The 12,899-nt window shown below is 38.2% G+C and overlaps 1 protein-coding gene across 4 annotated transcripts in view; it reads left to right on the top strand.

The window, feature by feature from the left end:
- Positions 1 to 12,899, top strand: part of DTNB (dystrobrevin beta) — a 232,044-nt gene that overhangs the window by 174,118 nt on the left and 45,027 nt on the right. For 3 of the 4 annotated variants that reach the window (XM_021697733.1, XM_021697732.2, XM_044918861.1), the window contains exons 11-12: positions 9 to 98; positions 3,557 to 3,644. In XM_021697733.1, the coding sequence (XP_021553408.1) occupies positions 9 to 98; positions 3,557 to 3,644 (178 nt within the window). The remainder of the gene's footprint in view (positions 1 to 8; positions 99 to 3,556; positions 3,645 to 12,899) is intronic. The other variant, XM_021697735.2, reaches the window with a different exon arrangement.

Raw genomic sequence — 12,899 nt, 5'->3', positions numbered from 1 at the left:
GTTCCTAGGTTACAGTATAGCCAGGATATACGCAGTCACTTGGCCGATGAGCATGCGCTGATAGCCTCCTATGTGGCCCGTCTGCAACACTGTGCACGGTCAGTGGTAGAGCAGCGGCAGCAGGCCGGTCGCCAAGGGCTGATCAGAGGGAGGGAGAGCTGTGTTACCTGGGCTTGCCAGCTGGAAAAAGCTCTGCATGTGGGGTTTTTCTTGAGAAGCTACCAGCTATGTTTGGCAGAGTTTAAATAATTGCTAAAGCATTAACTTCTAAAAGAGAAGGAGCCTTGCCAAGCCTGGGCACTTACCTAAACATATAGTCAGAAATGCTGTTTTAAAGTGGAATTCACTTCCTTCAGCTTACACTTAAAGGCTCTGTAAATGGCAAACATATGCAGTCCCAAAGATGTACATTCACAGAGCTCTTTGATGCAACCTCTTACTGCTCATTCTTGTCTAAATAATGAAACCTTTCTACCGGCATTCAGAGCATAGGGTTAATCAACCCACAGATATCTCACTTTGTCTAATCTTTGATACCATCACCCTGTAACATCTTTGCATGTTACAACTTCATCTCTTCCCCCAAATCTGGTCATTGTTGATTATTTAAACCACTGGTTTGCAATAGTGGTATTGGATCATTGTCACCTGAGGGAGACTTTACCCAAACAATATGTACGTCCACATGTGATAATTATACGTAATATAATAACTCCATATTCCCCTTTCTCTGAAAACTTTTTGGATGGACTGAGTTAAAATTTTCTAGTGACTCACTGTTAATGTGGGAATATGCCTGGTTCCTCAGTGGGTTAGGATAGAAAAACGTTTGATAACCACTAACTACAGCAAAGTTAACCCTTTAAAACAGAGTGCCATTGCATTCAGGTAGACCCAGAGCTACCTGTCCACTCTGTGTCCATACCCATTCTGCAAGGAGAATAGCAGGTAAAGTTTAAATAATCTAAAGCCATCCCTCCACTCTACATAGCAGCAGATTGATTCTTACTCTTAGAGAGGAAGCGTAATTTATTAACTAAGCACATAAGAGAGTCTGGAGCCTTACATTTTGATCTTAGTTTTGCCCAGAACATGCCGTGGCTCCATGAGAAGGTGTTGACCTTGGTTTTATTTCCTGTAATAACAAGAATAAATAATGTGAAAAAATATATATTTGGAAAGGACTGTTTTCTATATTATACTTCATACCATTTCCCATAGTTTTGCCAGTGTGACTAAATAGCTTTGATATTTTTTGGCATTTATTTAATTCTAAAGTCTACTTTCCTACTTCCCAAGTATGTTTAATAGGCTTTTCCTATGGGAGGGAAGGAAAGGCCTGATAATTGTGCATCATATCAACCAAGAGTGCCTCTTCAGCCAACAGATGATTTCTGTGCAGTCTGTCCCAGCTCCTTGGGTCTCTAGGAATAGAGTTGTCTCATCCCTGGCAGGACAGCTTACTTATTATCAGTAAGGGCAGTTGTCCAGGTGATTAAAAGTTTCCATGGTGAAAATAGAAGCAGAGTGTTGGCAGAGGCTGCAACCTGATATTTCAGCCCCAGAAGATTTATGGGAGGTTTAGCTAAGGTCCTCAAGCGTCCTGGCTTAGGGATTAGGCTTCCTGAGCAAGAACTGGTGGCTGGGAGCCCTGGGAGAACATGAGGATTGGGTGAGTACTGCATTTCTTCTTGATTTATAGTCTAAGGAACTGAGCTTCATGCTCCTCAAAGAAGTCAGAAATTTCCTGGCTAATTCTGAAAATGAAAGTCAGCTCAAGCAGAAAAATAAGGAACCTTTCTAATTTTCCTCTTAATTTTCATTGACCTTAAAACCTCTCATCAACATAAAGTTCTAGTTTCTGGTTGGAAAGCATAGCCAATTAAAGCAACCATGTCGTCCACACTTGGGTATAAATGACAAGTAGAATTAACCTTCCTAGGGAGATGGAACACGATGGAGGAGAGGGAGCTTTTTTGCACAGAGGAAAAAATTAAGTTTTTGTTATATCCCTTGCCAAAACAAAGGGCAGTAACTTTAAGTCCCATTTCTTAGGTTGCCAGTCCCTCTATAATATTATCCACTTGTATAATGTTCATTTTTGTTGTTTTTTTAAAAGATAAAGGTAGTTCTCTTATTTCCAACAAACAACTTTAAGGCACAAATATTACAGTTCAGCCTTGACCTTGGGGCCTTGACCCTAATGTATTAAAGCCAATTGATGGTAGCATGTTCTTATTACAAAATCATCTCATGAGAGGATGATGATACAGACTGACATTTGCATACCTAAAATTATAAAGTATTCAGAAGTGGCACAGGCAGAAGAAGTACGTTAAAAAGAAAATCCATCCTAGAGGAAAGACCAAGTTAAGCTTAAAGAATTAGCCACAATGATAGAAATACAGAAAGGTGAAAAAAATCTAGGAAAAATACAGTTGATTCTATACATGAAAAGGTCAGATACATTTCTATCAATTTAACTTCACCCTTCCCAGATTCCCCCCCATCAGTAATTATTACAAGATTTGACGAGTATTGAACTCATGTCTTTAAATTTTTTCTTATTACTAATTGTGTTGCTAAATTCCATTCAGAGGTTTTTGGAACACCAAGAACCAAGGGCCAACGTAGAAGCAGGCCACAACAGCCATCTTGGGTCAGTTGTCATCACCACTGTTACCTTCAAGCATCTGCCAGACTTAAACAAACAGAATTCTATAGCCACAGTCCCTATTAATCTAGGAGTGCCCTGCTATGGATAAATGACAGTTGATGTAACATGCTAAACTAAAGGAGTCCATTATTTCATAATCCAGTCAAAAGGTCATTGCATCACATAGACACAGAGCTAGCCTACTACTCAAGAACACTTCCTTCATCCAGATGCAGCAGTATCTGATATCCCACATAAGTCTTAAAGACCTTAAAGTTAAGGTGCTGGTACTCTTGTGAAAGAGTAATGGACTAAATTAATTCACTCTAAGATGGAGCTCTAATTGTGGAACAAACATGGTGAAAGAAGAGAAAGACACATTGAAAGGGAATGTTTGATACCATGGATTCTTCTCCAGCTTTACCATATGTTGGACCTGCCCTTTCCTGGGCTCCTCAGTTTTCCTCAGTTGTTCAGCCAGTGTTAAGTGTACTTTTCTTTAGCCCTCTGTTTTTCATGATGCTTTAGTTTTCTCTTGATCTTTTTAAATTCAAGACCTATGTCTAAAAGTTATGAGTTTTTCCAAAACATTTGATTAGAAATCCCCCCTCAGACTTTGCAGATGCTCTGTCTTTTCTTGGACCTTGCATTCAAAAAGAAGTGCCCCTTCTTACGGCGTAGGAGCCAGGGGGATGCTGCTGAAAAGAAAGGGCATGTGTGGTCTCATCATTTCTCTATAAACCACCTTTCAGAAGACCATTATTATCTATGACCCAGGCCTCTTGTTTCTTTTGCTACCATACTTTTTTATAAGCTTTCTCCCATCTGTTCTTTCTAAGAGAAAAGCAAGGGTAGGGAATGTTTAATAGACACCTGTTGAATTTTTTGTCTCTTTGGCAGTGTCCTGGATAGTCCAAGCCGACTGGATGAGGAACACCGACTTATAGCTCGCTATGCTGCCCGGCTGGCTGCAGAAGCAGGAAACATGGTGAGTAAATGAAAGGTCCTAGTAGAGTAGCGGAAATTAGCATTATTTTAATATACAAATGGTAGGTGATAGTAAACATGAAACTTAGAAGAATAGGTACCTCAGGAACAGAAAGAGAGGAGTGGGTTGTTTAGGGAAGGGATTATAGTGGCCTTTAATTTTATCTACAGTATCCTCTATAAAAAATGAGTCAAGAAAATCAAAGAGGGGCGCCTGGGTGGCTCAGTTGTTAAGCGTCTGCCTTCGGCTCAGGTCATGATCCCAGGGTCCTGGGATCGAGCCCCACATTGGGCTCCCTGCTCAGCAGGAAGCCTGCTTCTCCCTCTCCTACTCCACCTGCTTGTGTTCCCTCTCTCGCTGTGTCTGTCTATAAAATTAATTAATTAATTAATTAAAATCTTAAAAAAAAGAAGAAAATCAAAGAGCTAGAATTTGGTTCTTTAAAAAGCAATAAAATTAATTACCCCCTAGAAATCCTGATCAAGAAAAAAGGAAAGAAAATACAAATTACCGATATCACAAATGAAAGAAGGGACATTGCTACAGACCCTATAGTTATTATAAGGATGATAAGGGAATATTGTGAGCAACTTTTTGCCAATAAATTTGGCAACCTAGATGAAATAAGCAAATTCCTTGGAAGATACAAATTAGGGTTGTCTGGCTGGTTCAGTCAGTAGAGTATGCAACTCTTGATCTTGAAGTTGTGGGTTCAAGCCACATGTGGGGTATAGAATCTTTTTTAAAAACGACACAAATTAACAAAACTGACTTAAGAAAAAATAGAAAATCTAAATAGTCCTAAATCTGTTAAGGAAATTGAATTTGTAATTAACTTCCCACAAAGAAAACTCTAAGCTCAGAGGGCTGAACTGTTGAATACTATCATATATTTAAGGAAGAAATAATAACAATCTGACATAAATTCTCAATAAACAGAGGAAGAAGGTACACTTTCCAAGTCATTTTATCAGGCTACTCTAAACCTGATACCAAAAAAAAGCCATTACAAGAAAATAAAATCCATAATCAAATTCTCTCATGAATATGGATGAAAAAACCTTTAACAAAATACTACCAAGTTGAATGTGGCAATATGTAAAAAGGATAATACTCCATGATCAAGTGAGATTTATCCTAGGAGTACAGATTCATTTAATACATAAAAATCAGCCAACGTATTTCACCATATTAGCAGTTTAAAAAAGAAAATTATAAGATCATTTCAATAGGTGCAGAAAAAATATTTGACAATAATGCCCATTTATGATAACATTTCTCAATATACCAGGAGTCAAAGAAGCTTCTTCAATCTGATAAAGAACACCTACAAAAAAACGTACAGCTAATATTATACCAAAAGGTTAAATTTTGGAGTATTTCCTACCTAATATTGAGAACAAGCAAAGGTGTCCACTTTTCACCACCTCTATTCAAAATTGTACTGGAGGTCTTAGCCAGTGAAGAAAAGGGCATAAATGTTGGAAAGGAAGAAGTAAAGCTGTCCTATTTGCAGACGACATGATTATGTAGAGACAGTCCTAAGGAATCTACAAAAACACTCCTAGAACAGATACATGACTTTAGAGCAGTGTTGCAGGATACAAAGTCAGTGTACAAAAATTGATTATATTTCCATCTATAGCAGTGAGTAATTAGAAAACTAAATTTAGGAAAAACACCATTTACTATAAGATTAAAAAAACATCAAATACTTATGGATAAATTTAATGAAAGATGTTAAGACTGAAAACTATAAAATATTGCTGAGAAGAATTAAAGAAAACCTAAATAAGTGGAGAGGTTTGCCATGGAATATTCACGTTCAGTATAGTTAGGATGGCAAATTTTTCCAAATTTATCTGTAGATTCAATACCAATCCAAATCCCAATAAACTTTGAAGAAACTGGCCAACTGATTTTAAAATATATTTGGAAACCAGAGGACTTAGAAAAACCAAGTCTTTAAAAAGAGCAAAGTTGAAGGACTTAACAACTCTACTTGACATCAAGACTTACAAAAAGCCACAGTAATCAAGAAAGTGTGATATTGGCAAAAGAATACACAAGTGGGACGGCTGGGTGGCTCAGTCGGTTAAGCGTCTGCCTTCGGCTCAGGTCATGATCCCAGGGTTCTGGGATCCTTGCTCCTCAGCAAGGAGCCTGCTTCTCTCTCTGCCTGCCTCTGTCTCTCTCTCTCTCTGATAAATAAATAAAATCTTAAAAAAAAAAAAAAAAAAAGAATACACAAGTCATCCATACAGTAAACTCACATGTATAAGGTCAAATGACTTTTTTTTTTTTTAACAAGGCACAAAAGAAATTCAGTTGGGAAAGGAAAATCTTTTTAACAAGTGCTTCTGGAACAACTATATATTTATATGAAATAAAGAACCTCAACCTCTTCCTCATACTTTACGTAGAAACCAGTTTGAAATGTATCATAAATTTAAACATAAAAGCTAAAACCATAAAGCTACTAAAAGAAGGCTTAGAAAAATATCTTCATGTCTTTGGAGCAGGCAAAGAATTCTTAGAGGAATCATGAACCATTAAAAACTGATAAGTTGGACCTTATTGAAAATAAATTCTTTCCTCATTAAAGAATACTATTAAAAAGACAAAGCACAACCTGAAAGAAAATATTTGCAACACGTGTCTGACAAAGGACAAACTATGTAACGAATTCCTGCACCTCAAATTCCTGCCCAAATTTTAAATGGTCTAAAGACTTGGACAGACACTTCACAGAAGAAGATATACAAATGGGCAATAAGCACATAAAAAGGTGCTTGATATCATTAATCATCAGGAAAATGCCAATTAAAACCATAATGACCCACTAGAATGACTACAGTGAAAAAGATTGACAACATCAATTGTTGGAGATGAGGTGGAGCACATGGAATTCTCATACACTGCATACCAAAAGTACATAAATTTGATTACGTATACATGAAATTCTAGAATAGGTAAAATTGATTTATAGTAACGGAAATTGCACCAGGTACTGTTTCTGGGAATGGGGATACTGAAATAAAGGTAAGGAAACTTTCTGGATTGATGGAAACGTTCTGCATTTTTATAGAGGTGTGTGTTACGAGAGTTGTATGTATTTGTCAAGACCGATTGGATGGCATACTTAGGATATGAGCATTATATCTCAGTTAAAAGAAAAAGGAACCAAGAATGGTGAATATGTAAGTTTGATTGCATTGAGAAATGGCTACCCAAGGATTTGCCATGGGTTTACTGCAATTTTGAAATAATTTATAATAAAATGTTCTCTTTTTTCTTTCATTTCAGCCCTTTACTTTCCTTGAAGAGTTATGTGCATATTAATATCCATTTTTCCTTCCCTCCCTCATGTATGTATTCATTTGGCAAATATTTATTTTGTTCCTATGATGTGCCAGATTGGATACTATGATGAACAAATGATTCCTGCCCTCATGGAACTAACAGTCTAGTGAGAGAGACAAACAGTAAACAAATACACTATTAAACTTAACTATAGGGGCGCCTGGTGGCTCAGTCGGTTAAGCATCTGACTCTTGGCTTCAGCTCAGGTCGTGATCTCGGGGTCCTGGGATCGAGCCCCGCATCAGGCTCCCCACTCAGCAGGGGAGTCTCTTTCTCTCTCTCTCCCTCTGTTCCTCCTCCCACTCATGCTCTCTCTCTTTCTGAAATAAATAAAATCTTAAAAAAATAAACAATTATAAATAATTAGGTGCACTGGAGGAAAAATGGAAGGAACTATGAAAATGGATAGCAGGTCCCTGACATACACTGTATGGCCTCTGTGAGAAAGTGTTACTTGTGTTGAGATCTGAAGATAAAAGAATTCATTTTCCTGAGAACTAAAAAGGACTGAAACCCAAAGCAGCCCCTGGGCCACTGTTGCTGCCACTCCTGCCCTATGCTTAGGTTTTAATTGTCTTGAGGTGCAGTGGGCAAAACCTTGTATGTATGCAAAGTGGAGAGTTGGAAATGAGGCTTTCACATTAAGCTAGGCCCCTGAAAGCATTATAACCCGGTGAAGGTACAGTGTAGAAGACCATCCGCCAACACAAAGATAGGACAAGAAAGCTTTAGGTTCTCCTCCTGTTGGAGTGGAAGAGGTCTCCCCTGGGGATTCACAACCTTAGTCCTGTCTGTACTTGTGTTGGGTGCATTTACATTACTTCATAGATTGAGAAACACCAAAGTAAAATTTTAATATAAAATTAATCCTACGGCATTGAGGAGAAGCAAAATATAAATCCTCTCCTGAAGTTAACATTCTCAATTGAGGCCAAGCAGTGATTCCCACAGAAAGAGTCCAACTAAACAGGAACTCCTGAGCATCTCTGTCAGTGACTTTAGATACTAGAATCATTGGCTATAGAATAACTATGTTTAAAATTTCTTCAGACCTGAGGGGCACCTGGGTGGCTCAGTCATTAAGCGTCTGCCTTCAGCTCAGGTAATGATCCCAGGGTCCTGGAATCGAGCCCCACGGGGGGCTCTCTGCTCAGCGGGGAGCCTGCTTCTCCCTCTCTCACTGTGTCTCTCTCTGTCAAATAAATAAAATCTTTAAAAAAAATAAAATTTCTTCAGACCTGAAAGAAGGAATTAAAAACCTGATAAAAGAAAAGACTATCTAAAGAGACTGGAGATGAAAACAAACCAAATAGAACATAAACATTTTAAAAACAAAAGTTGCTGAAATTTAAAACTCAGTGGATGGGTTAAATGTTAGGTCAGACACAGCTGCACAGAGAATTAGTCTACTGGAAAATACATGTAAGAAGGTTCCCCAAATGGGGGCGCCTGGGTAGCTCAGATGGTTAAGCATCTGCCTTCAGCTCAGGTCATGATCCCAGGGTCCTGGGATTGAGCCCCACGTTGGGCTCCCTGCTCAGTGGAGAGCCTGCTTCTCCCTCTCCCTCTGCTGCTCTCCCTGCTTGTGTTTGCTCTCTCTTCCTCTCTCTCTGTCAAATAAATAAAAATAAAATCTTTTTAAAAAAGAAGTTTCCCATGGGCGCCTGGGTGGCTCAGTTGGTTAAGCAACTGCTTTCGGCTCAGGTCATGATCCTGGAGTCCCTGGATCGAGTCCCGCATCGGGCTCCCTGTTCGGCGGGGAGCCTGCTTCTCCCTCTGACCCTCCCCCCTCTCATGTGCTCTCTGTCTCTCTCATTCTCTCTGTCTCAAATAAATAAATAAAAATCTTTAAAAAATAAAATAAAATAAAATAAATTAAAAAGAAGTTTCCCAAATACAACACAAAAAGGTGAAAAATTTGAAACAAGGTTTTCAGACATGGAAGATGGAGAACCAACAGTCAACTCATTGGAATCCCCCCACCCCCCCCCCCCAAAAAAGGAAAGTAAATTTATTTTCTATTAGGTGAGAAAGTATTTGAGGGATTAATGGCTGAAAAAATTTACAAAATTGATTCATGACATGAATCCTCAGACTGAAATATCACAATGAGTCCTAAACTGGATAAATAAAAGTTCACACCTACGTGTATCCTAGTGAAACTGCAGAATACAAAGACAAGATACTCAAAAAGCAACCAGAGAGGATAGATACCTACAAAGAATTGATAATTAGATTTCTCAACACCAAGAACAATATAACAATTGTTTCATTAACAAAAAAAAACCCCTTTATTTAAAAATAAATAACACATCCAATTATATCCAGTCCTACTAATGTTTATGTTGAAACTTTAAGAATTTTCTTTATGAAAAAAGATAGTCAAATATCATTAATATACTGAAAGTAACTAAACCTGTCAAAGGAAAAGGAAAAAGACTTTCTGGCCAGGATTGAGAAGGGTCCTGGTGAGATTCATGCTAAAAGAATAATACTGATGGCTAACTTTTATTGACTGTTTACTGTGTGCCAGTCATTATTCTAAGTGCATATTTTAGCTCATTTATTCATCAAAACAATCTCATGAGAAAACTAATCTTCCAAAAGGTAAGGAAACTAATCAAGGTGACAGTTTGTAAGTGGTCCAGCTGGGACTGGGGTACTAGTCTGCCAACTACTGAGATTTAGCTACAGAAGGTTGTAGTTCAGGAAGAGCATTAAATCTGGAAGAAAAGAGGAAGACAAAAGGAGGAAGGATCTGAGGCTGAAACAACAGACTATGTGAGCATGAAGGGAACACCCAGTGTGGGACAGGGGGCTGTTTCAACTTCTGTGAAGGCCCTGAGCTCGGAGGTTGCAGCGCCTATTAAGATGCTTGTGTGGCTAGAGCCCCGAGAACAATATTTGGAGTGAAATTGGACTAGACAGGCAGCCAGGTGTCTCAGGACCGTCTTCCATAAGCATAGTATATTACTTTTAGGAATTGTACCAATTTATCTTTACTTCTTCATAGAGAAATAGAGTAACGAAAGCTTCCAATGGAGAGTTCTTGCTTTGTTTCTCCTCAAAAAAGTAATTTATTCCCTTGGATTTGTTTAGACTTCAAACTTTTCCTTGAGAATCTAGTATTAGGTCACACATCTGACTCCTAACATTACAACTCTAAAGGTTAGTGGAAAAGAACAAAATGGAGGGGGCGGGGGAAATCAGGGAAAAAGAAAAGTTCCATTTAATCAGTTACACCTTACATGTGTCCTCAGTCAGTCACAACTGTTTAGGTCATTGTAGAAATTAGAATTTATAAAATTAAATGTGTTGAGATAGACAGCATTGTGGTTGAATTTTTAAAATGAAGTGTGTTTAATGCCATGATGTAGTCTTAACTGACTTTACCTCATGCTTTTAAAATATTGTAAATAAAAGCTCCAAAGCCATTTGACCCTGGAAAGGAGGTCACAGTTCTCCTTTCCTGCAAACAAGATAAATCTGTTTACACCTGATAGTTTCTGATGCCAATTCTCTAATTTGTGTGAAAATGATCATTGTTAGAGTGGTCTTAAGAGAAATACTGATACGGTCCCTTTCATCTTCAGTTTGTTTTCCAAAGTGTAGTTATCTTATTAAATATTGGGCCTCTCAGAAAGGATTCTTCTTGACTAGATTTCTGTTAAACAGAAGACTACTAATCCGCTAATCTCTCACTCATACAAGTGCTTTGCATAAAGTGGGTGTAGTGCTCAAAAGAATTTATTTATAACCTGCCAGGTAGGCTTTGTATTGATTTTTCTTTTTTTTTTTCAAAAACCTTCTTTAACAAAAAAAAGACCATTAAATTACTTGAGCAGCCAGCATTGCACCCCATGGAGTGCCTCGGTAGCAGATCCGTCCTGTCTCCTTAGGTGACAGTATGGCCACTGAAACCTCTTCAGGCTCACCCTTGAACAAAGAAATTCGAGGTTGCTTAGATGAGCTAGGAAAGCTCATTTGTTTTCCTGGAGTGCCTAAATTCCTTTAAAACCAAAACAAAACAAAATTACAGTGTGTGGTAATCATAGTAATAACAGCAAATTCTTAAAATTTCATCACCAACATCAGCAACATTGGATGTAATCTGAGGAGGGTTTGGGGTGGTTTGTTGTTGTGGTTTTTTTTTTTTAATTTTTTTTTCTTTATGAGAACTTCATTATGGAAAACTTGGAAGAAATGTGAAAGGGGAAATAGTGTGTTGTCATCCCACCTCACATGTTTCCCCGAGAAGCTTTTTTTCAGATAGCTCAGCCCAGCCTTCACAGCCTTATCGCTTTGCCTCCTCCAGGCATGCACCATTCCAGAAATATCCTTATGGCTTCTTACAAGTAAAGATCAACAGTATCCATGTGGTATTTCACACACATTTAATGACTCAAAGCCCCTGTAAAATAGTAGTTGTCAAACATGGATACATACTATAATCACATGTGAAACATTTAAAAAATAGATCCTTGGCTTTGCTTCCAACCTACTAAATCAGAATCTCTGTGTTTAGAGTCCATTGATTTTTATTTAAAAAGGAAAAGCAAAACTTCAGTCTTCTGATTTACAGCTAGCTAGGGACCCACTACCCTAAAAAACATTGGGTTTTTGAGAGAGATTAATAATCCACAGCCCTCCATTTGGTCTAAACGAGATGGGAGGGTGCGGCGTGCCCCTGGGATACAAAGAAAGCCTAGCTGGTATCAGGCATATCTCTGGAACTCATCCTGCCAAGTTCGTACAGATGGGAAGCCTCCAGTCCTTTTTTAGGAGGTTTCAGAAATGCGTGCTACCAGATTATAGTTTGCTGACTACGTCGGCTTTCCTTGGTTTTGTAACATTTGCCCAGTTTCACCCGAAAGGGTCTTGTTTTCTACCCTGAGCCACCCAGGCGCCCCACTGTGTATTTTTCACATGTATTTCCATCTCATTAAAGATGATAGAGCTCTGTGAGATTACCTAAACCTAAGAGTATGCTCATGTAACAGAGGAGTTGATCCTCTTCACATCTCTTTCTGTAAATATTCCCATTTTACAGCTAAGAAAATAAAAATATAGGGAAATAAAATAACTCAAGGTTCGCAGTGAGTAGATAGCAAAACCTAGGATTCTTCGCTAGCCTATCTACTTCCATTCTTCGCTCACTACGGTAAATTATATAGGAGCCAAAACAGGGTTCACTTTCTATAAACTTTTTATTATAGAACAGTTTTAGATTTACAGAGAAATTGCAAAGCTACTAGAGTTTCCAAATAACCCATTCTCAGTTTCTCCTATTATTAACATATTAGCATGGCACACATATTACAATTAATGAGCCAATACTGATGCATTATTATTAACTAAAGTCCATACTTTGTTCAGATTTTGTTAATTTTTATCTAATGTCCCTTTTCCACTGCAGGATTCCATCCAGGATAGCACATTACATTTAGTTGTCATGTCTGTTAGTCTCCTCTGGGCTGTGACAGTTTCTCTAACTCTCCTTGTTTTTGATGACCTTGACAGCTTTGAGGAGTACTAGTCGAATACATTGTAGAATGTCCCTTAAATGGGATTAGTCTGATGTTTTCCTCATGATTAGACTTGAGTTACAGCTTTTGAGGAGGAGGTAAGCGCCATTTTTCTTTCATTGTATCGAGGGTACATAGTACCAACATCATTTATCACTGTTGATGTTGACCTTGATCACCTGGCCAAGGTAGTGTTTGTCAGGTTTCTCCAACATAAAGTTACTTTTTCCCCGCTTTCCACACTGTCCTCTTTGGAAAGAAGTCACTACGGACAGCCTGTACTAAAGGACTGAGAGATAAGCTCCATCTCCTTGAAGGCAGAGTATGTACTTACAGTATTTGGACTTGAGTCCATATTTCCTTGTTC

This window comes from Neomonachus schauinslandi, chromosome 10 (assembly GCF_002201575.2).
Source record: "Neomonachus schauinslandi chromosome 10, ASM220157v2, whole genome shotgun sequence".
Taxonomy (NCBI): domain Eukaryota; kingdom Metazoa; phylum Chordata; class Mammalia; order Carnivora; family Phocidae; genus Neomonachus; species Neomonachus schauinslandi.
Note: the sequence above shows the minus strand (reverse complement) of the source record. Positions and strands in the feature narration are given on the sequence as shown.